Source organism: Stegastes partitus, unplaced genomic scaffold, assembly GCF_000690725.1.
Source record: "Stegastes partitus isolate 25-593 unplaced genomic scaffold, Stegastes_partitus-1.0.2 Scaffold743, whole genome shotgun sequence".
NCBI classification, from domain to species: domain Eukaryota; kingdom Metazoa; phylum Chordata; class Actinopteri; family Pomacentridae; genus Stegastes; species Stegastes partitus.
In genome coordinates this window covers 112,729-134,940 of record NW_007578474.1, presented here as the reverse complement: position 1 = coordinate 134,940, position 22,212 = coordinate 112,729, and the positions used below count along the sequence as shown (strand labels likewise).

The 22,212-nt window shown below is 41.2% G+C and overlaps 3 protein-coding genes across 3 annotated transcripts; all 3 read right to left on the bottom strand.

The window, feature by feature from the left end:
* Window positions 1–2,613: 2,613 nt before the first annotated feature.
* On the bottom strand, window positions 2,614–3,996 carry drd5a (dopamine receptor D5a). Its single transcript, XM_008291447.1, has one exon. It carries the CDS (start codon window positions 3,994–3,996, stop codon window positions 2,614–2,616), a length of 1,383 nt encoding a protein of 460 aa, XP_008289669.1.
* Window positions 3,997–7,128: 3,132 nt separating this feature from the next.
* otop1 (otopetrin 1) lies at window positions 7,129–12,389 on the bottom strand. Its single transcript, XM_008291446.1, has 7 exons — window positions 12,374–12,389; window positions 11,870–12,271; window positions 11,500–11,636; window positions 11,137–11,195; window positions 10,786–10,916; window positions 8,044–8,951; window positions 7,129–7,299 (listed from the first exon to the last, which is right to left on the bottom strand). The coding sequence occupies exons 1-7, from the start codon at window positions 12,387–12,389 to the stop codon at window positions 7,129–7,131; spliced, it is 1,824 nt and encodes a 607-aa protein (XP_008289668.1).
* A 2,897-nt stretch (window positions 12,390–15,286) lies between these two features.
* Window positions 15,287–21,142, bottom strand: tmem128 (transmembrane protein 128). The gene is made up of 5 exons (XM_008291444.1): window positions 20,965–21,142; window positions 19,659–19,791; window positions 18,588–18,749; window positions 16,872–16,980; window positions 15,287–15,714 (listed from the first exon to the last, which is right to left on the bottom strand). Exons 1-4 carry the CDS (start codon window positions 21,062–21,064, stop codon window positions 16,881–16,883), a joined length of 495 nt encoding a protein of 164 aa, XP_008289666.1. The 5' UTR covers window positions 21,065–21,142; the 3' UTR covers window positions 15,287–15,714; window positions 16,872–16,880.
* Window positions 21,143–22,212: the final 1,070 nt, after the last annotated feature.

Below are 22,212 nucleotides of genomic sequence, written 5' to 3'. Positions count from 1 at the left end.
AGACTCATAATCTTCAACTGACATCACAGGCAGAAGCAGATTTTATGTCGATTTTAAGCAGCTCCCTCTGGAGCTACAAAGGGGGCTGCGACTTTATATTTTATGTGCGGCAGGGAGCTACTTATCAGGGTATATAAACAGACTTTGATGTGTAAAATTGATGGAGTCCCCCTTTTCGGTACAGACTGTCAGTAATTCTTCCACCACAGTCTGCATCTATCAGGTAAATGACAGCAAACAGATAAACATAATGCGCAAACCTGAGGAAAACAAAGTTTTGTTTAAAAAAAACAAAAAACTTTTATTACATGCAGACTTAATATAGATGAGTGGGATGTCTAAAATAATTGGCACAGACTTCCTTTGCTCAATACAACTGTAATTTACATCTCCTTGCTCCCAGGCAGGGATTAAGTTGTTAACCCTGCCTTCTTCATTAATTTGTCAACACATGTCACTCATCTAGGCCTTTTTAAAAAGCTGCTAACCAGAGGGTGACGTACCAAGAATTCAGAGGTTAACTTCAGACAAATGGTTGCATTAGACCACGTGAGTTCAAATAAATGCATTCATTAACATGTTAAAAAACAAATAAAAGCATATTCTGTCCATCAAATCACAAGACATGGTGATGAAACAGTGAAGGAATTTATACACAATGGGTTTTGTGTTTTTCTACAGATGTAGCAGATGCTGTTGGCACTTCAACTGCTCCTGAGGTATTGCATTATTTCACTGGCTTTCAGCATTTGTGGGTTTTCTCTCAAAGTATTGATACTGGTTCAAAGAAAATAAAAACAAATACTGGCCAACAACCGACACAGCTACTTCTTCAGGGTGTGCTTTGCTGCCCATGTTTGCCCTTTAAAAAAAAAAAAAACTTTACTGAAACAACTGTGCCACTCTTATCTGCAGGATTCAAACCTCTCTGCGTCAGCCAGAGGAAATATATCAGCTGTGGGGAACCTGTGGAGGAGAGGTCGAACTAAGGAAGTGTCCTGGAGGAACAGCAGTCAGTAAGATACCACACTGTCCCCCAGTCTTTGCTCCACTGGGGACCTCTGGTGCATGTCATCCCCCTCACTTTCTGTCTCTGTGCCAACATTTTCACTCCCTGCTGTCAAAATGTCCAAAGCGGGTAAAGTGTCAAAATAAGAAATATTTTAAAAGATCAGGTCAGAGGTGGATATGCATCAGGAAGTCATTTAAAATTGAGATTAATAATTCAGTTAAAGGTGTAAAATTCACCAGTATGCTAAGTTTGTGCATTTGTGAAAGCCCTGAATACTAATCTCAGCTCAGGAACATACCAGTGCACTGTGGTCGTCGTAGCATGACAGCATTTTATTAGACAAATGATGACACACTTCACTGTTTAAAGGACATAGTATACATTCAGATCAGGTCATCTGTACAGTACAAAGATAAGCGAGATATGGGAGAGATGATGCATGACATCCAGTTGTGCTGGCCCAGTGGCCTCACATGTGTGCAGGCTTTCTATAGCAACGATTCCTCTAGCTTACAAAACATTGCAGCCTCATTGTGTCTGAATTATTGATTCACTCCTTGAAGTCTTTGGTCGTTTAGGAAAGTCTTGAATATCTCTCTTTTTTTTTTTTTTGTCATTTCAAGAGTCAACTGTGGCTGATAAAGCAGAACCATCACGGTACTTTTGGCCTCAATGAGAAATAAAAGAATGCAGAAAAGAGCAACGGTTTTAATTGTTAAAATGTCGACTGATTTTAGTCACAATTTTCTGATGTGTGTGAGTGATGCCAGTAGACACAGGCTCACTTTTTGTACGTGCACTGTTTGATTTAGTGCTGCTGCACCATGTTTAACTCTATCAAAGCCAGAGGCTGCCTAAATCTGAATCTAGCTGCATAATGGTCCATGTGAAGCAGAGCAGGTGTGCTGGAGGAGTCACTGGGGTGGGTGCAGTGGCGAAACACTTTAATACTGCATTTTGGCATCATGTAACTTAAACTCCATACAACACATTCCTTTCATGTCTCAAAACTCTTCTTTGATTAAGCTATAAGGCGCTAAAATGACTGCATTTGACTATCTTGGTTGCACTGTCTGTAAGGCTGCCCTCAGTTTTCATACTCAGTGGAAAGGCGGCCACTGGATACACGAGGTTATTAAGCAGCAAAAAGTTTCCTATATGAATCCTCAGCGACTTTTTACAAACATTTTCCCTCCAAGTGGATGAACATTAGACACTGATGCTCCAAGTAAAGCCTTTGAGTAAACGACAGCTTCACCAACACCGAACCTTTGAACAAAGGTACACAGACTTCACTTGTCATGTAAATAAACACCTACACGTCACTTTTTTCAGAACAGGACAACAACATCACATCTGATATATGACGCAAAGTGGTGGCAGGGGGGCCTTGTGGCTACAGAGACATGTGCCCTGCTGAAGTGTCCATGAGAGAGTCACTGGACTCCCTCACCAGCTGCCAGGGCTGCTGCTCAGTAGTGCAGAGAACCTTGACCTGTGGGCTCCCTGTGGAGAGGAGCCTCCGGTGCACAGGAGCTGAATAAACGGTGACAATATCATCAATACATCCAATTACGCACGGGGAGACACAAAGTGTGGAGTCAGTGTAATCCATTGGGAGTGAATGGTGACATCCTATCAAGACTGATGTCTGCCTCGCAGTCCTCCAAGTCACAAACCGAGTCGGTGGCGTTTTCATTGTTATGAGAGAACTGCGAAATCCTGTCAAAAGTCTCCTCATGCTCAATACATTCAACCACGTTGGGGATCATGTTGACATAAGCGTTCGCTATTTCCTTGTGGATGAGGGTATCTTGGTTATATGAGACCAGCTCGTTGCTGATGTTAACAGTTTCCACTGGTGTGTTGGAGCAGAAATAACGACAGCCCAAGAGGCTGGCGAAGGCCTTCCTAAACTCGGCGTTGAATGCGTAAATTATGGGATTTAAGGAGGAGTTGGTCCAGCCGAACCACACAAAAACGTCGAAAGTCGTCTCGCTTACGCACGGCAGACCTGCGTCCCGGTCTGTGGCCGGCCTGTCGCAGAACGGCACCATGCAGTTCAGAACGAAGAAAGGTAACCAGCAACACACAAAGACACCCATAATCACCGACAGAGTTTTGAACACTTTTGTTTCCCGTTTAATCGACGTTTTCAAGGTGTTGTGGTGTTGGCACTCTATTCTGTTGGTCCTACAACTTTGCGCGTGTTCTGCCGCTCTCTCCAGGGAGGCAATTCTTCTAATTTGTATTTGTGCAATCCGATAAATTCTGGTGTATGTTACAATCATAATTGCCACGGGTATATAGAAACTTATCAATGAGGAGGATATAGCATACTCTCTGCTCAGGCTGGAGTCGCAGTTTTCCTCTATCTGCCTAGTTGTTGAGGAGTTGTGCGCCCCAGCCAGGTCGTCAGCGCTGGCTTTGTGCCAGTTCAGCTGGACCGGTATGAATGAAATGAGTACAGACAACGTCCAAGTGATGCTAATCATAACAAAGGCAACTCGCTGGGTCATTTTCCTCTCGTAGCGGAAGGGGCTCGAGATGGCCCAGTATCTATCCACACTGATAATGCAGAGGTTGAGGATGGAGGCAGTGGAACACATGATGTCAAAAGCGACCCACACGTTGCAGAAAGTGCCAAACGGCCAATAGCCAGCCACCTCTGCCACAGCTTTCCAGGGCATGACCAGGACAGCCACAAATAAATCCGAGAGAGCCAGGGAGACGATGAAAATGTTGGTAACTTTGGTCCGCAGGTGCCGAAAGCGCAGCACCGCAGAGCAGACCAAGATGTTCCCCAGCAGGGTCCATAGGATGAGCAGGGACAGCAGACAGCCCGTCACCGTGCGCAAAACCATATCCTTCCTCCCGTCGCTTGTTGCCTCCGTTTCGGTGCGGTTCCACATAATCTCTCCGATGGGTGCCGGCACAGAGTCGATCCCCTGCACCGATGAGAGGTACTTTGCTGGATTCTCCATTTGCGTCTTCAAGTAAAACTGCAGTCCATAGCTACTTGCCCGGAGACGGGCTCGGTTATCAGCCAGTCACCGTATTGTCCCCAATGACCCGCTCGGCTGCCAGCCTGATGTGGAATGCAAAACAGACGGGAAGAGAGAATTGAGCGCTTAAAAACTGAGCCGAGCGATGTGCTAGGTGCGCTGAGGGTCTGAAACGCAGCACGCAGTGGCGAGCGCATGTTGCAACCTTGCCGGTCCGGTCGTCTGACCCGGCTGCCTCTGTGAATGTCTCAGTCCAAGGTATCCAGAGCGCAGTGTGGCTTGAGCAGGGAGTCCCTACAGCCTAATACACTAACTTAACCAGGGCTGGGCGCATACACCATCACGCCTTCTTTGTGCGTGGTGTTACGCACGGCAGTGCACTCCGTTAGGAAAGAGGTGTGAGGAAGCTTTCGACTATTTGAGGGTTTTCGTTGGTGGATTCTCCAAAGTGCGTAATTACAAACTCCAAATCATTCGGGAGGATTCCTCCAGCTGTGGAATATTTTTATTTCCTGGAGTGGTGTTTCTCTGTACTTGACATAATACGTTACGCAGTGGCCAGAGCGACAATGTGGTGTGTTTTTAACTGTATCAAACAACCACAGCGTGCATTAAAAACCTTTTTTACATATGGGTAGACACACCCAGGGCAGCGGAGGTAAACAGAACTGAGGCTCACATGCAGCCTACAGTAGTAGATCCTATAGAGCTGTCCATGGTGCTGAAAAGGCAAACAGCCAGGGGCATTCTACCTATCTACCTACCTATCTGTGAAGCATGAATGAACCCAGCTTTGATTCATACTTTTATTACTAGCACCAAAATCTACAAAACCAAAACTCTCCTAACGCATCTCCAGGCTGAAATTTTAAACTACAGATTACTTTATAAATCCTTCTCCTCGATGCTGTTATGACAGGGGGGGGGGGGCGCTGGTCACCATCGAGCACAGGTGACTGTTTGTCCGTTAACGACCACCGACTGAAAGTCAGAGCTCACCCACTTTTCAGAGTTGTGTGAACAGGTGAGTCACATTCACACTCTCAGCGGGCACATTCAGCCAGGAGCTCCGTGCGCTCTGCGTCGTCGTGTGCAGCAGCAGCAGCAGCGCCGTTACCGGCTTTGAAACGTCACGGATATTTTTAGATGTGTCTGCGTGCCTGTCAAATCGTTCTGACACTACGTTAAAATAATCTCCAGACGCCCGGCGCCAAATTCTCTGGAGTAGCCTAACCCATAATCTGTGGATGTCAGGTCAGGAGGCAACCTGTGTCCGGTTCAACATTTTCTTCTTTGCATACAGATGTCAACACAGTTGGTGAATTATTAGATAATAGATGATGCCTATATGAACAGACAATGAGCAAAATACGTTGTTATTGTTGTTTTTGTTGTTATTGTTTTGTATTACTTAAAACTTAACAACATCCCAATTTTCTCTCTTTTTATTTTATTTTTTTAAGGAAACAGGTATTTAAGAAGAAACTATGATACAATCATTTAGTTGAAGCGCATCAATGCAGGAGCTTTTGATTTAAACAAAGCCTTAAAATTATAAATAGGTGGCGCCATCCGGTGGTGCAAAGCTCTAGTACACTGACAGCCTGGAGCCTGGAGACCCCAGCAGGTAACACAGGAGCAGATGGAGAGGTGACACCTCTTGTACATGAAAACAAACAAACAAACAAAAAACCAAAACTATTCTTTATTTCAATAGGCAGAATGATATGATACACATTCATCACTATTGTACACATCATTTCTTTTCAGCACCATTTCATTGGAATTTCACAAAATCATATCACAGTGTCTGAATGATTTTGATCAATATTTACAAAGATGGTAGTAAAATTGCAATCTGCAAAAAAAACAAAAAAAAACAAAGATGTTACCACACACTTGGCACATATTGAGAACACATACAGAGGATAGCACCAGGTTGAGAACCTGCAGGATGTCTGACTGAAGTTACACATTGATTTGATATAAACTCATACAGTACGACTATCTATCTGTGCTTTATATAATAAAGAAACAAGTGTTGCCACAGACTGCAGTGTTTTTTATTGCTGGTTCTTCAGTTGTAAACATCAGTCTCTGTTTCAGTTGTCATCGCAGCAATGTGTGTGTTGTTTTTTTTACCAACATATTTTATATGGGCGTAACAATCTGGGTGTAACTGTCCTGTTACATGAGTACGTTAACATACAAGAATTTAATGTCATCGGGGTCAAGAAGGGAAACACTTCTCATCTCATCTTGTGCTTCTCAACATAAACAGAACTTTGCATGGGTTCAACAGAACAGAGACTTTGCATGCAAAAGGACACTGATGAACCTTGAATGACTGAGAGTCAGGCGCTACTTCTGAGAACTAAAGTCCAACTCATAAAAATGATTTAACATACAGTGGTTAGATTTTCACTAGTCTCGTAGCTCAGGTGCCGCATACTGTTCCGCTAAACTAGTTGAACCACTAAGAGACGTAAATGAGAACCTCATCCATATGCACATTTCAATTACAGATCAAATACAGGTCAAGTGTTACACCGATGCACTTGCGGCTCTGTTAAATACAGTACTATTAACGTATTAGATATTGAGACTAACAGGTGTTTCAGTGGCTTCACTGTAGTATTTTCAGATATGATAATCAAGTCAGTAGTCTATTATATATTTTCATATTTTCATTAATATAAAACAGTACAAAATGTGCATCTCAGATAAAGCATATAGGTCTATATTGTACATGATCCCCCACTTGGAAAAAAAAAAAAAAAAACCTACTGAAATGTGATTACAAAAAAGCACAAAGGACCCTTTCTAAATTCAGGAAACGGCAGATTCTTTTCATCACCATCTTTAATAAGCCTCACGTTAAACAAGGCAATTCTTCAAGGAACGCAGGCTAATAGGTTCGTCTTCCTCTGTAATCCCTGCACCGAGGGACCTACGTTTTGTTTGTCTCCACGGCTTGCTTTCAAGTCTGTTGGAGTGTGACCCAGACTGCCTCCTGAACGGTTGACCTGCGCTGTGAGACACTCTCGGAAGCTGGTGGTGACAAGTGTTCCTGTGCATGTTATCTGGCATTGTCAATCATCTGCTTTTCTGTTAGACTCGGCGGAACACCTCGAAGAGGGAGGCGACTGAGTGCATGCGGTAGAAAAGGTTCAAAGGAATGGCGAAATTGAGAACTGTGGTCCATATGCTGAAGCCAAACGTCTCCTGTTCCAGACCGTTGTCGTACTGTGGCCTGCAGCCAAAAGCAGGAAGGATCCACAGCTGAAAGAAGAGGGGGGAAAGAAGAAATTTAATTAATTAAACCTCAACTCATTGATTTTTGGCCACACGGGGGCAGCACAACAGACTACAAGCACAACATTGACATTGAATCACCTTTTGAAGTTCAGTAGACATTAGCGTTCATGGAATTGCATTGCAAGTCTAATATTAACTTTCCTTTTAGCTCTGTTTTGGTTTCCATCACTTCCTGAGGAAAAGATCTGGTTCTATTGTGACTAAATACTCCACATTGTTCCCGAGCTAGTTACTAACTTGGCCTGTGTTTCGTTCGATACTGGGCACTGAGTCTTGAATGGAATTGTAGAGTTCTGTTACTGGAAACAGCTGCCAGCGGTTTCTGGAAACTACTGATAAGTTCAAACCAAAACAGTAAAAATGTGGGTCAAAAAAAAAAAGAAAAAAAAAGGAAGAGCCGTAGCACTGAGGGGAACTGCTGACTTGCATGAAAATTCTCTATGGGTTCATAACTTTTTTTTACAGTTATTTTACCACTTGTTAATACACAAAAACATATTACATGACTGTAAAAAAATATATATCTGCAATTCCTGCTTGTGACAAAAAATGTAGGTTTGGATGAAAAAATGTGCAAGAATATGAGCTCTTACTTTGAAAGGGTCATTCAGATTGGGATTCTATTATTTGAGTATTTCCCATTGCATTCAAGTTTAATATCACTTTGAATCATCTGTAACTGTTTGTTTACCAAAAGCAAATGCTCACCGAAATGTTGCACATTATCAGTAAAACAGCGATGTTCTTTAGGATCTGCCTCTTTATATTTGGCGGCTCCACTACTTTGGTTCCCACCGGCAGCGGCACCTCAGAATGTTTCCGTGGACACCGGTACACCTGTCCGCTCTCCTCCTGCTCGTTTTCCATGGTGACACAGGTCCTGTCCGGAGTCTCGTAAGCTCGGTTGATGATGCCGTTGTATGGCGGAGCCAGAGAAGAGGTGACTGAGAAGATTTCTGGAGCAGCGGGTAACTCTGGGTCCTCCCTCTCTCCGGTCTCTTGCTGGCGATACAGGGACTCTATGATGAAGAGGTTCTGGACGTACTTCTCCAAAACAATAAGCAGAGAGTAGATTAGGTTGGTCCAGCGGTACGGAGGGCTGCTGGTGGTGCTTAACACAGCCACTACGCTGCACCAAGACATGAACCAGGAGCCTATTGAGGATCCAAACAGCAGCTCTGTGTCCAGTTGTCTTGACGGATTCTTGGAGGTGTCCAGAGGCATGTGGTTCGCTCGGTATATGAGTAGACCTGAAGCGCCGGCAAAGCACATGACCACCAGCATGACGATGCCGTAGATGTAGAACATGGAAATGGCTGACTGACGCATTCGGAGGGACCCCTCTACATGGGTAATGTAGACCACCAGTATCCCGATGGTGCTGGCAAGTGCAAGTAGACCCAGAATGGGGCCTAAGGTCAAGCCCTGGGTTTTGGTAACCAGCCTTTTCCGGTTTGAAGAGAGGTCAATGGTGCGCCCAATGTTCTTCCACATTACGAAAAGCAAGGCAGAGACAAAGATGTGGTACTCGATGTTGAAGGGGTAGAGATAGTAGAGGCTGCTGGAGAACATGGAGCATGTGCTGGTGGTGCAGTTACAGTCTGGCTCTGAGTGCTCTGGAAAACAAGTGAAAAAAATAGAAGATACATGACAAATGAAACAAGAAAACTGTTCTAGAGCTGTATATTAACACTGTCTGTTTTTAAGACAACAAAATCAACCCATCTGTCAGGGCAGATTAGTAGCAGGAAGAGTGAGATAAATATTAGATTCAACATCAGAATAAAATAGAATAAAATAAACTGTAACTATTTAATAGACTTTTACATAAGTTTAAAAAAAAGAAAAGGCTCAACATCCAGCATGTCCCTACTAAGTGCACAGGTCGAAGACTTTGCAGAGAGACAGTGCTGACCAGACTGACTGAATGGGGAAAAAAGCTGTGTTTGTTCATCTGATCAGATTTTTAACTACAATATATAGATGTTTTTTATTAAAATTAGGCAAAATTCTACGTACTCATATTTTACTAATCTCATCAAATGATTGTTTTAATTGTTTCAGCAATGCTTCAGAGGAACATTTTAGAAATGCAAATCAGATTTGTTGTGTGTTTGACATCCTTTTCCTACAATGGAATCTAATTTATACAGTTATACATCACATCTGGGTATCTGCTTTAATGCAATGAACATCAGACACCCACATATCTACGCACTAAGGTAGAAAGTCCCAACATTTGGGCTTGTGTTGAAGCCATGTATACACATAACCCCTTTTTAAAGTATACATCTACTAATTGTGACATGCTGACATGACAGCTACCCAGTAATTCACAAGAAAAAGAATCACACAGATAAACAAAATCTAATCTTGTTTAGGAGAAATGTGTTGCTATTTTTCAGATTTTTTATCTTGTTCATTGTTCATCTTGTCAGACCTCAACATTTATCTTGTGGTCATTTCAGGAGGCCCTGACCCTCCGGTTGAGAACCAGACCAAATCCAAAGTGAAAGATTCCACCTCTGATTTTTGGGTAATATCTCTTAGCTACTTCACTGTTTGACTTCATTTTAAATATTTTTTGATTTGTGATGCACATATTTTTTTTTATTTCAGGAAGCCTCTGAATGATTTTGATGAAAGCTACCCATAAAATGTTTTTTTCTTCTTTTTTTAAAAAATAAATAAATGAAGGTAGTATTTATTTAATAGAGTACAAAACTCCAATATAACGTTCTAGATTTCCGCCCGGTGATCAACATTCATTAGTCATATTCTATTAATTTTTTTATTTCATCCATTAGCCGAACAGAGATCCGTCTTACACTTTGAATGCGCTTCTTATACTAACTCCCTCCTTCTAAAGTCCACCACAGCACACCATGGTTATGCTGCTGCCCTCCAGAGAGATCATCTCAACGAAACCCCCGCCGTGTGCCCCCCCCCCCCCTCCTCCTACCCCTCACCCCCGAAAGGCCTCCACTATGGTCCTGCACCCTTTAATTAAAAAGCGAACAACAGTCAGGGTGCAGCCAGCCTCACAGTCAGCCGGATATGAGGAGGAGCGGTCGAACCCCCCAACCCTAGGCTTAGATGTATCAGTTACTGTAATTGCAGCACCCTTGGGACTAAGCAGCCTGGGGACAAAGCCGTCTGAGGTCAAGCGGGGGGTTGCCAAGGAGGGTGGTGGTGGCTGAAGTGTGGGGAAAGGGCCGGGAAGGGGAGGAGGGGGGGAGGCCTCAGCACCAGCAACACTGTGTGTCTCCTGAAACCTAATAGAGAGACGTTCGACACAAACAAGACCCGCTGAGCGGCCGAGCTAACCTCCCTTCCCCTCGCAAACCCTCCTCTTTTTCCTTTTTCTTTCATCCATTGAAGTGAGCTCTCAAGTGGACTATTGTACTTTTCTTCTAGGTACAAGCCAGCAATCGACCCCTTGGCCCTTACCTATAGTGAGGTTTTCATAGCCCAGAGCAGAGAGTCTTCTCTTATGGTTGTTCAAGAAGTGCTCAGCCTCTGACATCACACCGTTGCACCACAGCAGGAGGTTGGTAAAGACCGCGTGGATGACACCAAATCTGAGGAGACAAACAGGTGAAAACGAGTCTCATAACCGCTCGTGTGACAGAAGGTGGAAGAGGCAGGTTGTAGCTGTTTTGATGTGCAAGATTTCATCTTTTACACATTCTGGTGAGACGTTTCATGGCTCTGATGTAAAATCCTATTTATTTGATTTATAATATACAGATGTACAGAATGACATGACAACACAATAGCCTGCAACATTATATGACATACCTCTCAAAAGTTTCAAAGCTCTTGATGACGTCCTTGATGTGAAACCAGAGAAAATGCACCTAAACAACCCAAGAACAAGAGTTACAAAAGCTTGACAAAACATATTCTTCATGATATGCTTAGTCTATATAATTATTACATATTTGATTACACTTAGCTGTTTAAGTCCCTTTACTAGCTACACTCAAATAACATGGACAATGATGGGATTATATTGTTGCAGCAACTCTGTACTTGCCTTAACAACAAAGAGCACATTATTCAAAGACCTTAAGTGGTGCACAGGGGGGAAAAAAGACACGGTTTCTAACGCTGCTGAAAGATTATCACTTTATTGAAATTAAACTGGGGTTGTAAACTTACCTGTGCTATGGTGTGAGTTGCATGGATGACAGGATATACCCCGAGCACAGCCGACACACAAGACTGATAGCCAACATAATACCCGATTCGGAAAGCGTCCATAATCAGTGAAAGGAGTGCAAGGAGAGTCAAACCACCTACCGAGGGGGAAAAAAGAAACAGAGAGTAAGTTATTAACTGCACCAATGAAAGAAATTAAATCAAAATTTGCTTTGGCAAAACAGATGAATCATCACGTTCTCTTTGAGTTTTCAACCACAGCCATGTAGTAAAGATTTTGGCTTTGAACAGCTTAAAGTGCTGTAATTTCCAAATACACGAAAAAAGAACGACACGCGCATTTTACGCATTTGTAATTTCACAATCTCACCTCTTATCCAGCATGTGGTGGCGTGGACGTCTTTCTCAGTCCTCGTGTTCTTCTGCCTGTCCCGCACCAGGATGTACCACATCATCCAGATCAGCTGGAGGATCATGAGGCAGGTGGCAAAGGACAGCAGGTGCTCTTCCTTGACAGAGGGGTCATGGTGCGCAATGGCCAGCATCAGCGCCGCCCCGATCAGTAACAAGTTTGTCCCGTACTGACCGCTGAGGATCTCTGCGTTCTTCCTCGGATAGTCCCCTGACAGATTGAGTTTTAGTTTGGTGAAAATCTTCTTGTCGTGCTCGGAGCTGGACGACGACGAGGAACTGTGGCAATACTTGTTCAGACACATAATATCCAGGCTGCTGTGCTCCACCATGGTGGGAGTCATGTGTAAAAACCGCGGTGCTGAGAGGAGAGCAAAGTCAAAGCCGTGCGCTATAAGTGCATTTGAGGGAGGCCAGGTGCGTAACCTGTTGCTACAAGGTGGGGATTCAGACGGATAGGTACCGTGCCAAACATGCATTCAATCTTCAAGGTCCGGCTCAGTGGTCACGCATAGTTTCAATGTCCAGCCTTGCTGAGGATGGGCTTGATAGATGCCATTGTCATCTTGTAACCCTGAAACTGAAATATGTGGTCGTGTAGCAGGCTCGCTGAGTCACTGAAAATGGGAGATTGCGTTTCAGTCCTTGGTGATCCCAGATCTCCGTCCTCTTGAAACTCCCATATGTTTCAAAGAAATAGCTGAGCTTACTTTGCCAACCATTCACTGCCTAAAGAAGCAAAAACTCTAAGCGAAGAGTTATCCACAATAACGGGGAGAAAAAAAACCCGAGCTTCACCCAAATCCCAGTCTTCGGTGCAGCTGCCAGGCAGTCTTTCCAAGTCTGCTGAAATCCTTTCAGGGTGGCTATCGGGTGTTAAGCGTACATGCTTGGATGAGATGAAAGAGAAGATGACATTTCACAAATCTGCGATTTTTTGCACGCTTTTGGCAACTGACCTGTCGTGACAGAGCTTCAGATCCAAGCGCCACCAACTCAAATCCTCATGTTCACCATTGTGGTTAAGATGTAGCGGTTAAAACCTTCGCTTTCAAGTTGGGGAAAAAAAGGGGGAAGAATCGGATTTCATTCACAATGGCTTTTTGTGAGTGGATGTCAAGAAAGAAACTATGTCGATCATCTGGGCAGAGACTTCTTATAGATATGAGCATCTCCTGTGTTGGGGGGGGGGGCGATCAGCATAACAATAGGCGGGCTCTTCACACAGATTGAGAGGTGATTGATTGCTGAGGTGTGAGGTTGGAAAAGGACGCATTATATTTAGGAGCGTTTAAAATCTTTCAAAACCAAATATGACATTTTTCTTTATTACTACCTATTTGAAAAAGTAAAACACAACTAGTGAAATAGATACAAGCAGCATAGTGGCTACACAATATTCTGCTTTAGGAGACTTCTCACAAGTTATTATGCTTTATAAAACATTCATTGGGGCAAGTTGAAGACAAGTGGCCCTTCAATTATGCAAAAACACAACTCGTTTTATCCTTCAACTGCAGCTTCCTTTATGTACTGACATCCAAAAATGTTACTTTTGCTCATTTTAAACGGTTACGCACAGATCTACAACCAGCAGCCTTTTTCTATTCTTTTTACTTGCTTAGCAACGTCTGAAAAAGTCTTAGTGAAAATGAGTGTTTTTTTTTTTCAGCCTGCAGTAGTTCTCTGTCATTTTAATACATGCGCACTTCAATTTGTCTATTTTTCACATCAGCAAACTGCGCCTGACGCATACGGACGAAACGCTGCTACGGACTGATGCGTGCGTAAAATGTGTTTTGAAGTTGATCAGCTGTAAACTACGGAAGATTAATGGCCACCTTCGGGCTTTGGAAATCCTCTGAATGTAATTAGTTAAGATGAGACGCCCATTAGCCTATCAGGAGGAACTCTCCACAGCAGCATCATGAGGATTGGAACACTGATCAAGTTACGCTCCACTTCAAGCGCTCAGTATCGACTTCTTGATCAGCACCATTTAAAGAAACAGTTGGATGTGTTCATTATCAGGGCCATTTATTGGGCGGCAGATTAAGTGGAACATTTGATTGGATTTGGAACTGCTCAATTAAGCCCTTTGTTGTTTGCACTTCAGGGACATCAACAAAACAACACAGTAAACTGAATTTGAGTGCAGTTCAAAGGCAAATCAATTACATCATATCACAATCATCATTCATATCTTCGGAAAATGGGTTTAAAGGATCAGCTGAAGGCTGATGTGCTGAGATTTTAGATTATAGCTGCTGCTTCTTTTAACTCCACCGCTTACAACTGACAATCGTTAGTTACTAAATTATATTATATTATAGGTCAAAAACTACAATTCTAGGAAAGTTGAGTAAGAACAGAACACATCAGGGGGGAAAATCCTTTCTGGTTAGTTCTGACACTGTGTTTTCTTCACAGACATTTTCTTGTACTTTGAATTTTAAACGCAGGACTTTCAGCAATGGAGTCTGTTTATATTGTGTCATTTTTGCCTCAACATGTCAAAATCTCAGTAGCGTATTTCTTCCAAAACTGGTATTAACTATAACTTAGATTTAAATTTTCTGCCCAGTCTACCTGGAATGAAGTGCAGAAGGACTTGAAATTGACACATCTTGTATCTCTGGAGAAATTCAAGATAATTATAAAAGACAGACAAATAAGCTCAATTGGATCTTGTGACTGCAGTGTGTAGTCATGTAATCCCACTCTTGTTTTTCTGTAGTGTGTGGAATTGTGACTATTCTATTGGTGTGTTTGCTGTTATCCATTTTGTGTCTTGGCCAGGTCACTCTTGAAAAAGAGGTTTTAAATCTCAATGAGTTTTTTGTTTTTTTTTTAAATCTGGTTCAATAAAGGAAATTGATTAATAACTACAGTGAACAATTATTGTCAAGACACTGGAACAACAGCCACACTGAGGTCAATCTGAAAGCAACAATGCAAGTGAGATGAGCTTTTAAAATGTACAACTTTATGTTTTCTATGTGCACTTGGTGACTAAATCAAAAATTAACATAAGTGCATAAACATTTCTCAAAGGTTGTTTAAAAAAAAAAAAAAAAGGAAGAAGAGCATTTTAAGATTCACAAAGATGCAATTTATCTCAGCAATATTATTCTGCATAATATTTTCCGACTGTCTAAATCTGAGTCCCTACTTTGTTTACATGAATTGATAGTAATAACAGGCTCATCAAGTTTAAAGCCTGTCTCTCGGTCACAAGAGCTTTTAATGAAGTCGAGCCTTGACTCTGGTGTTTGGAGGATTTTAGTTAGTCTCAGGCCCGACTTTGTATCCTGCACTGATAAAATAATAGCTTGGCCACTGTTGTGCGATGCTAAGCAATGAGTTTATGCATTCATTCAAATTAGTTATAAAACTTTATTGAAGAAAAAAAAATACACTGTATAAGCAGACGTTTTTACATTCTTCACCACCAACTGTTAAAGAAAAATAAAACCTATTACAAAACTTTGTCGGTTCCTTTGCACAGTTATAAATAGCAGAACATCTCAGTAGACACACTTTGCAGAAAATAACAAAAAGAGAAAAAGGCAAGGATAGTTTGAACTTTTCAAAGATAGTTTATAAGTTAAAAAGGTTTTTAACGTTAAAACAAGGATGTTGCATAGAAAATTATTGTTTTTCTTAAAAAAGGGGAGGAAAAAAAAGGGGCGCTTTAATGAAGTTCTTGAACAAAAAATTGTTGGAAGTCATGGATGTGTGTGGAGACAGTTTCAGAGGGAAAGGGGAATTAAGCCTCGTCATTTCTGTTGCTGGTTCTTGGTCCTAAATGGTGGAGAGAGACAGAATGGTTTTAGAGGACGACAGTGGAACAGTTCAATGAGGACGAGAGCTTTACTTAGTGTCTGTGGTGAGCGATAGAGCCGGTGGAGGCTCTTTACGACGGAGATGATGTGGTGGCAAGAGTGAAATTGGGTGAGCAGATGAGCCTCGAACGAAATGAGTTATTTACATTCTTTCTTTGGTAAAACACTAAAGTTTAGGTTCAGAATCACATATCATCAATTCACTGCAGACCTGCATCAACCAAACTCACCAACAGCACTCGACTCCGGCTGCGCTCCCTCAACAAACAGGTCTAATATTGTCAGAGTAAGAAAAACAAGCGGAAGATGGAAGCCTGTTAAAAGTGTGAGAGACCTACAGGGAGGATGGAGAGAATACGGGCAAAGAGGCCGATAGTTTTGAATGGAATTTAGGTTAATGTTGAATACTAGGTGGTAAAAATGGTCTTAGTTTAAGGGAAGCTGGTGAGTGTGTCAGAGCATGTCTGCCTAAACACAGAGCACAAGGAGGTGAGCGGACAGGAACATAATCAGCCATCAGAACAATGTTGCTGTCACTTAACATAACATATTTTTTTTAATTCTAATTTTAGTTTTGCAGCATAACTACCTTTAGAGCGTACATACTACAAACAAATGCCGTCTTTCTAAAGACAAGCGTTGCTCATTCAAAATATGTCTGAATTTTGAGTCCTGTGTTTAATGTATGTGTTGCAAAGGAGATGTGATGGCAGTATGCCATTATTGTATGCCCATGTGTGTTTGAAATGATAGGTATTTTCAATTTTGGTGGTGGAGTGTCCAGTGAGATGAAGTTTTGAATGCAGCTGGCAACTTGAGCACTGCATAAGAAATGTGTGTAAGCAATGGAGAAAACTACCAAACATTGGAGATGAATTTGAGGCTGCAAAACAGAAGCCCAGAAAGCTAAATTGAGATTACCCACAGGTATGAAGCACTGAGATTAAATATTTAACCAATATTGAGCAATGTTTCACTTCACAATTAAAACTGCATAGAACTTTTGGAAGCGCTTTAACACTTTTGCACCGTTCTGTGTATCTTCAACAGTTTCAAGTCAATCATTATGTTGTTAATTCAATCAAAAGATGTTTTGTAAAACGGCGTGATCCCCACCTGTCGCATTCATCCACACATGACCGTTAACATGACCACGCCCATGAACTGTGTGAAGAGGATCAGTGGAGTGAAGAAGGACCACACTGGCCACAAGGCAATGTTCAAGCTGCGGGAGAAATAAGAAACATTCAAGCGTAGTTCATTCATCAGAGGGGGCTTCCTACTCTATGAAGCCGTCACAGTGGCTCGAAAGGACGAACGTGAGAGGCTATAAAATGAGAGGGAGTTTGTTCATGGTTAATTTTTAATTTAATCAAGTCCTACTAAAAAAACAAGCGCATTAAATCAGTGCAAACATACACAGAAAAGCTTACACGCACATTTAAAAATGTAAAATTTGGCACTCTTTCTTGTGCAGTATCTCTTTTTAAGTTTATAGTTTTAAAGTTATATATTTTTTTACATTTTTGCATTGGCCACCCTCCCGATCAGTGGCACCATTCAGCAGGACAGAGAAAGTTAAGAGTTAATTAAAGTACCCATTAAGACTTAATAATAATATAATAAGATCAAATAAACAGCGTTGCTCTGGAGTAATGCACAAACTAAACCAGGCAATTTCAAATCCCTTTACCTAATGACTTAAGCACTTAGCAGTCACGATTACTTTCTGACTCAACCCTTCATCAACCCCACACTGTAGTGATACAATGAACCGCTGCATGGAGAGGTCCCACCGCACATTGCATTAAGATACAGAAACATTTAGAGATTACTCTTACCTGATGAGTTCATCCTGACCTTCACTGATACACAGAACATGGATGGATTTGCCAAAGTATAAATAATATATGATTTTAAAGCTAAAAAGCTTCCCTGGTTTAACATATAAAACCACTAAATGTTATACACACTGCACACTATTCGTGGCAGTATTAGTAGAAGTACTTTTTTGTGTACCTTCATTCCAGTTTACTGTGTTTTGCCGTCATTTTAACTGAAACTCTGCCATCTTGGAAACAGATGAGAAGACAGCAATGCTAATCACAATAATCTCAAACAACATCCACATTACTTTGGGAACGTCATCCTCTCAGCCAGACTACAAGCTGTACCCATTCAGAGGAAACAGCTGCGTGAGGGTCAAAGCAACGGAGTTTTAATTTAATTGCCAACTAGATCAGTTCATTGCCAATTGTGATCATCAGAAAAATCAATCGGTCAAAGCCTACTTTAAAGCTCAGTGAAGTTATGTTTATGTCGTTGATCATCTGTCTTAAAGTCCTACATTACATTTGTCAAGAATTCAGACACTGCACCCCGGTACAAAGTTTCATGTGCTGTTGTTCATCTATTTTTTATGGCAACACACAAAAAATGTTGATTTTTAAAACAATCACCTAAATGTGTTATTTAAAGAACTAATATGTGTGCTGAGTGGAGCTAATCGCAAAATCAATTTCACATCAAAAGCATGATTTGAAACAATATAGATATGTGTGAATTTAATTCAAATTGTTCAGCCCTCGTTCAGAGCATTACATACAGGTTTTTTAATTATTGGACAGCCAGTGAGTTAATATATACAATACATAATTGTTCAAATAAGCACATATACAGACGCGACATATTTATTTTTATCTTTTTTTTTTTTTACCTAGAACATAAATCTCTTGCTGTACTTTCTGCAGTGAAATAACACACTAAAGTGTATCCGTTACTACAATTCCATAGGGATGCCAGCAAATTAGAGAAATTCTTTTCAAGTTTTACCTGCATGACGCTGCAATAAAGGCTGCAGTAGTGATGGGAGGTACAGCAGGGTACTCTTGGTCATAGTGCTGGATGCCTTTGTACCAGTCCAGGTACACAATGCAAAACATGACCAGAGACAAGCTGATCGCAAGAAGTATCAGACCGACATTGAACCACCAACTGGAAAAACAGAGATTAAAATGCGGATTATTTACAAACAAAGGCAGTATATCGAAGGAACTTGAATTGAATTGAAAACAGACAGGAAACTGAGTTGGAAATACACAAGAAGAGATCATAACTAGTATAACCGGCATCAGATACCAGTGGCTTCATCAGTATCATACAAGTAATACCACTAAAGAAGAAAACAAAAAAATACTTTTCTCTCTGTCTCTCGTTTTTTTTTTTTTTTTTTTAAACCACGATCAGGCACCTTTCATGACAACAAAGGCTTTTTTTTTTTTTTTTTTTTTAAACCACGATCAGGCACCTTTCATGACAACAAAGGCTTTTCCAAAACAGCGCTTCCCCTAGGTTGACTGCTTTGGAGGGGGCGGCTAGGCATGACCCACTTTCGGCACCCACCAGGAGTGCTTTGAAAGTGAGTCATGCAGCAAAACAACATCCCAGTTGTCATCCAAGTTGTTCAATCAAATAATGTTTAAAGAAGAATAAAGTTAAGGTTTTCGAAAGGCCAAGTCAGAGTGATGACCTTAATCTAACTGAAATGTTGTGGAAGAACCTGAACGGAGCGGTTCATGTGAGGAAACCCACCGACATCACAGAGCTGAAGCTGTTGCGTACATAAAAATTCCTACAAGCAGATGTGCAGGACTGTTCAAAGTTAGCAGAAACGTGTAGTTGCAGTTACTGTGCCACAGAGGGGGTTAGCAGATGATACTGAAAGCAAAGGTTTTCATACTTTTGCCACCCACAGACAGTGTATGTCATTTTTATCAATAATTCTAAAGGCTTCGCAAACTTTGAAACGCCGCTGTAGTTCATTTATGATGGAATACCGAACTGACACCTTTACAGCTGCTTTACCAAGTTTACCACACAAAACATACATTGTAGCTCATTTACCCTTTGATATCATCATTTTCCAAGATGTTGTGGAAGAAGTCCGAGTAGTAGGTCACAGCTACAGATGCCACAATCCAGAAAACGGTGTGTCTGTCAAAGCGAGAAGCTGGTTTGGCATCTTTTTCCTCCTGACCTAAAAGGTAAATTAAAAAAGGAAGACAGTTTTTTGAATAAGTGTCTTCATTTATGTGCCTACTTTGAGAGCATTCTTAATTATTATTATACGATCATTCAGGTGCTTACAAACTGTAACTCCATGTGTTTAACCATTAATTAGATGCAACGCTACCATATGGCATGACTCAAAACTATACTGGCTAAGAGGCACTGAAAGGGTTACAGTATGGTATAGAATTTACAACCAAATATGAGATTTGTCTTGCCTTAACAGAATGTGCTAAATCCCCGCCTTTCAGATTTAAGCAGCTTTTGAGGTGAAACTGATAGGTTTCTTTGAGATAATCTTGCTTCTCAGAGAGCTATTAATCTCTATAATTTACTGGTTGATTAAACGTATCAGAGCCTGTTGCTGGCTGCTGAATTTGTCCGGCATGCTGGGTTACTCTGCGCAGAGTTCACAATGAACTCGACGCCCTTGACAAGCAGCTGGCTTACATCTTTAATCAAACATATGTCATGCTGGTCCATCTTCTATAAAACATATACAGCACTGTAGGAAATCATCATGCCACAATGATCACTGATGGTGTGCATTATTGTGTACATGCCATTAATAAAAACCTGAACAACTGTTTGGTTTTATTACAATTATCAGTTTACACTGGCAATGACATGACCCTTGGCTTGGGAACAGTGTAGGAATAGGGTTTCCCTGTATTATGTTGCTGAGCTGACACAGCGGTTGTTCACAGTCAAAACAATCAAGAATTGCTGGATTTCTGCCAGTGAGGGCCTCAAAGTTGGACAATTGTCCACTGTGCAAGCTGCCTACAAGACAGCATCAGAATAAAAATGATGGGCACAATTTCCAAAGATTCTGCTGTAGTTTCAAAGCGCTAGCATTGAATTAGCTACAGCTTTGTGAATAGAAAAAGCCATGTTGTTTGAAGACTAACGAGCATGTGGACAAACGCTAGCAACAGTATTTGCTCTGGTTAGCAGCAGTACTAGTGTCAAATAAGTACAATTTGTACTCGTTTGACACCATTTTACCTGAAGCATACCAGAGCTGTGTGACGGTAACTGTGTTTAACGACAACGGTGCCGGTCACTGTTCACGGTTCTGTGAGAGAACTAGTTAAAATAAGCTAATAACGTTAGCCAACATAATCTTTCTGAGGCTTACTCTTTTCATCTTCGTCACCCGACGTCGTTGTTTGCATAAGAAACTCCGCATCTTTCTTAAATCGATTCCGCAAATTTGTCAGCTCACTGTCGTTCAACATTGTGTTGATGCTACCTTTAACTCACATCAGCTCTAAAAGCTGATTAGAAGGCGCTTCCGGTTTGACAGCGAGTCGCCTTTTTATGACGCACTTGCAAGTGACAATTGTAGTTTTTTGTATTGACGAAATTTAACCAATGTCAAGGCACAGATTTAGAAAAGGAATGTATGACTAGTAAACGAACAAATTTAATCCTCCTACTAACTTCAAATTTACTGACATCTATTATCCCTGGATTCAATTTGACCCCGGCAATTTAAACTTCCAGAAAATATCACAATTAAAATTGTTGCCTAAGTTTATGTGTAAATAGCCCTTTCAGTAAAACTGAAAAAACATGTCAATGAATTATTTAGAGATTTTAAACATTGAATGGGGTCTCCAAAGATAATAGGAGGGTTGAGCACTTTTTTTTCTTGACAGAAATAATAGTTTATATATCAGGTAAAATGCAAAAACAAACTAGAAGACTCTATGTCCTCATAAAATGTTATTTCTTATTATGCATTAAAGAGATTACATGTTTTCAGTAATCTCATACTTTAATGTATTTTTGTTACTGTTGTGGAAAATTTGCAAAAAAAAAAAAAAAAAGTGTTGATCAAAGTTACTTACTGCGAAAATATTGAATTCACTCCTTCCAAAAACAAGAGCCAAAAGTATAAACTAGCACTCAATCTTACAGGGAAGTTTGCCTCTTGTACCTTTCCCAGCAGAGGGACACAAGGTTTTGTCTAATTGTTTCACATACAAGGTACTCCAAGGCCTCCACAGATCTATTTGTGTGGGCCTTCAAGAGATGAGATAAGGCTTCTGATGCGCTCCAAGACTTGAGGGTCAAGCAGACCTCCTGGTACAAGAGTGGAGGAGAGACAAGCTTTTACATTAGAAAGTCATTATGTGAAACGTTCAAAAACAATATATCATACCTAGCGTCAGTAGTTACATTTAGTTAAAGCAGTAAAATATAGAAAAATCATCATTATCTGTGCAAATAAATGGTTCTACAAGGTTTTCTTTCATCGACATGTATGAATACAAAACGCGGCTATTCAGCAGCAAACTTTGTGGGACTGACAGAGTAGAACTGAGAAAGCATGTTTTGTGCACGTGCTCTATAAAGACCATCTTGACAAAATGATGCATTC

What these genes read in the sequence shown, in the direction of transcription:
- drd5a (XM_008291447.1), bottom strand. Translation starts at nt 3,996, where the DNA reads ATGGAGAATCCAGCAAAGTACCTCTCATCGGTGCAGGGGATCGACTCT.
- otop1 (XM_008291446.1), bottom strand. An exon ending in CACCACATGCTGGATAAGAG is followed by an intron (nt 11,637 to 11,869) that starts GTGAGATTGTGA and finishes CCCCCTCGGTAG; the next exon opens with GTGGTTTGACTCTCCTTGCA. An exon ending in AGCTTTGAAACTTTTGAGAG is followed by an intron (nt 10,917 to 11,136) that starts GTATGTCATATA and finishes TTGTCTCCTCAG; the next exon opens with ATTTGGTGTCATCCACGCGG.
- tmem128 (XM_008291444.1), bottom strand. Translation starts at nt 21,064, where the DNA reads ATGTTGAACGACAGTGAGCTGACAAATTTGCGGAATCGATTTAAGAAA. An exon ending in GGGTGACGAAGATGAAAAGA is followed by an intron (nt 19,792 to 20,964) that starts GTAAGCCTCAGA and finishes TTTACCTTTTAG; the next exon opens with GTCAGGAGGAAAAAGATGCC. An exon ending in TTTATTGCAGCGTCATGCAG is followed by an intron (nt 16,981 to 18,587) that starts GTAAAACTTGAA and finishes TTTCTCCCGCAG; the next exon opens with CTTGAACATTGCCTTGTGGC.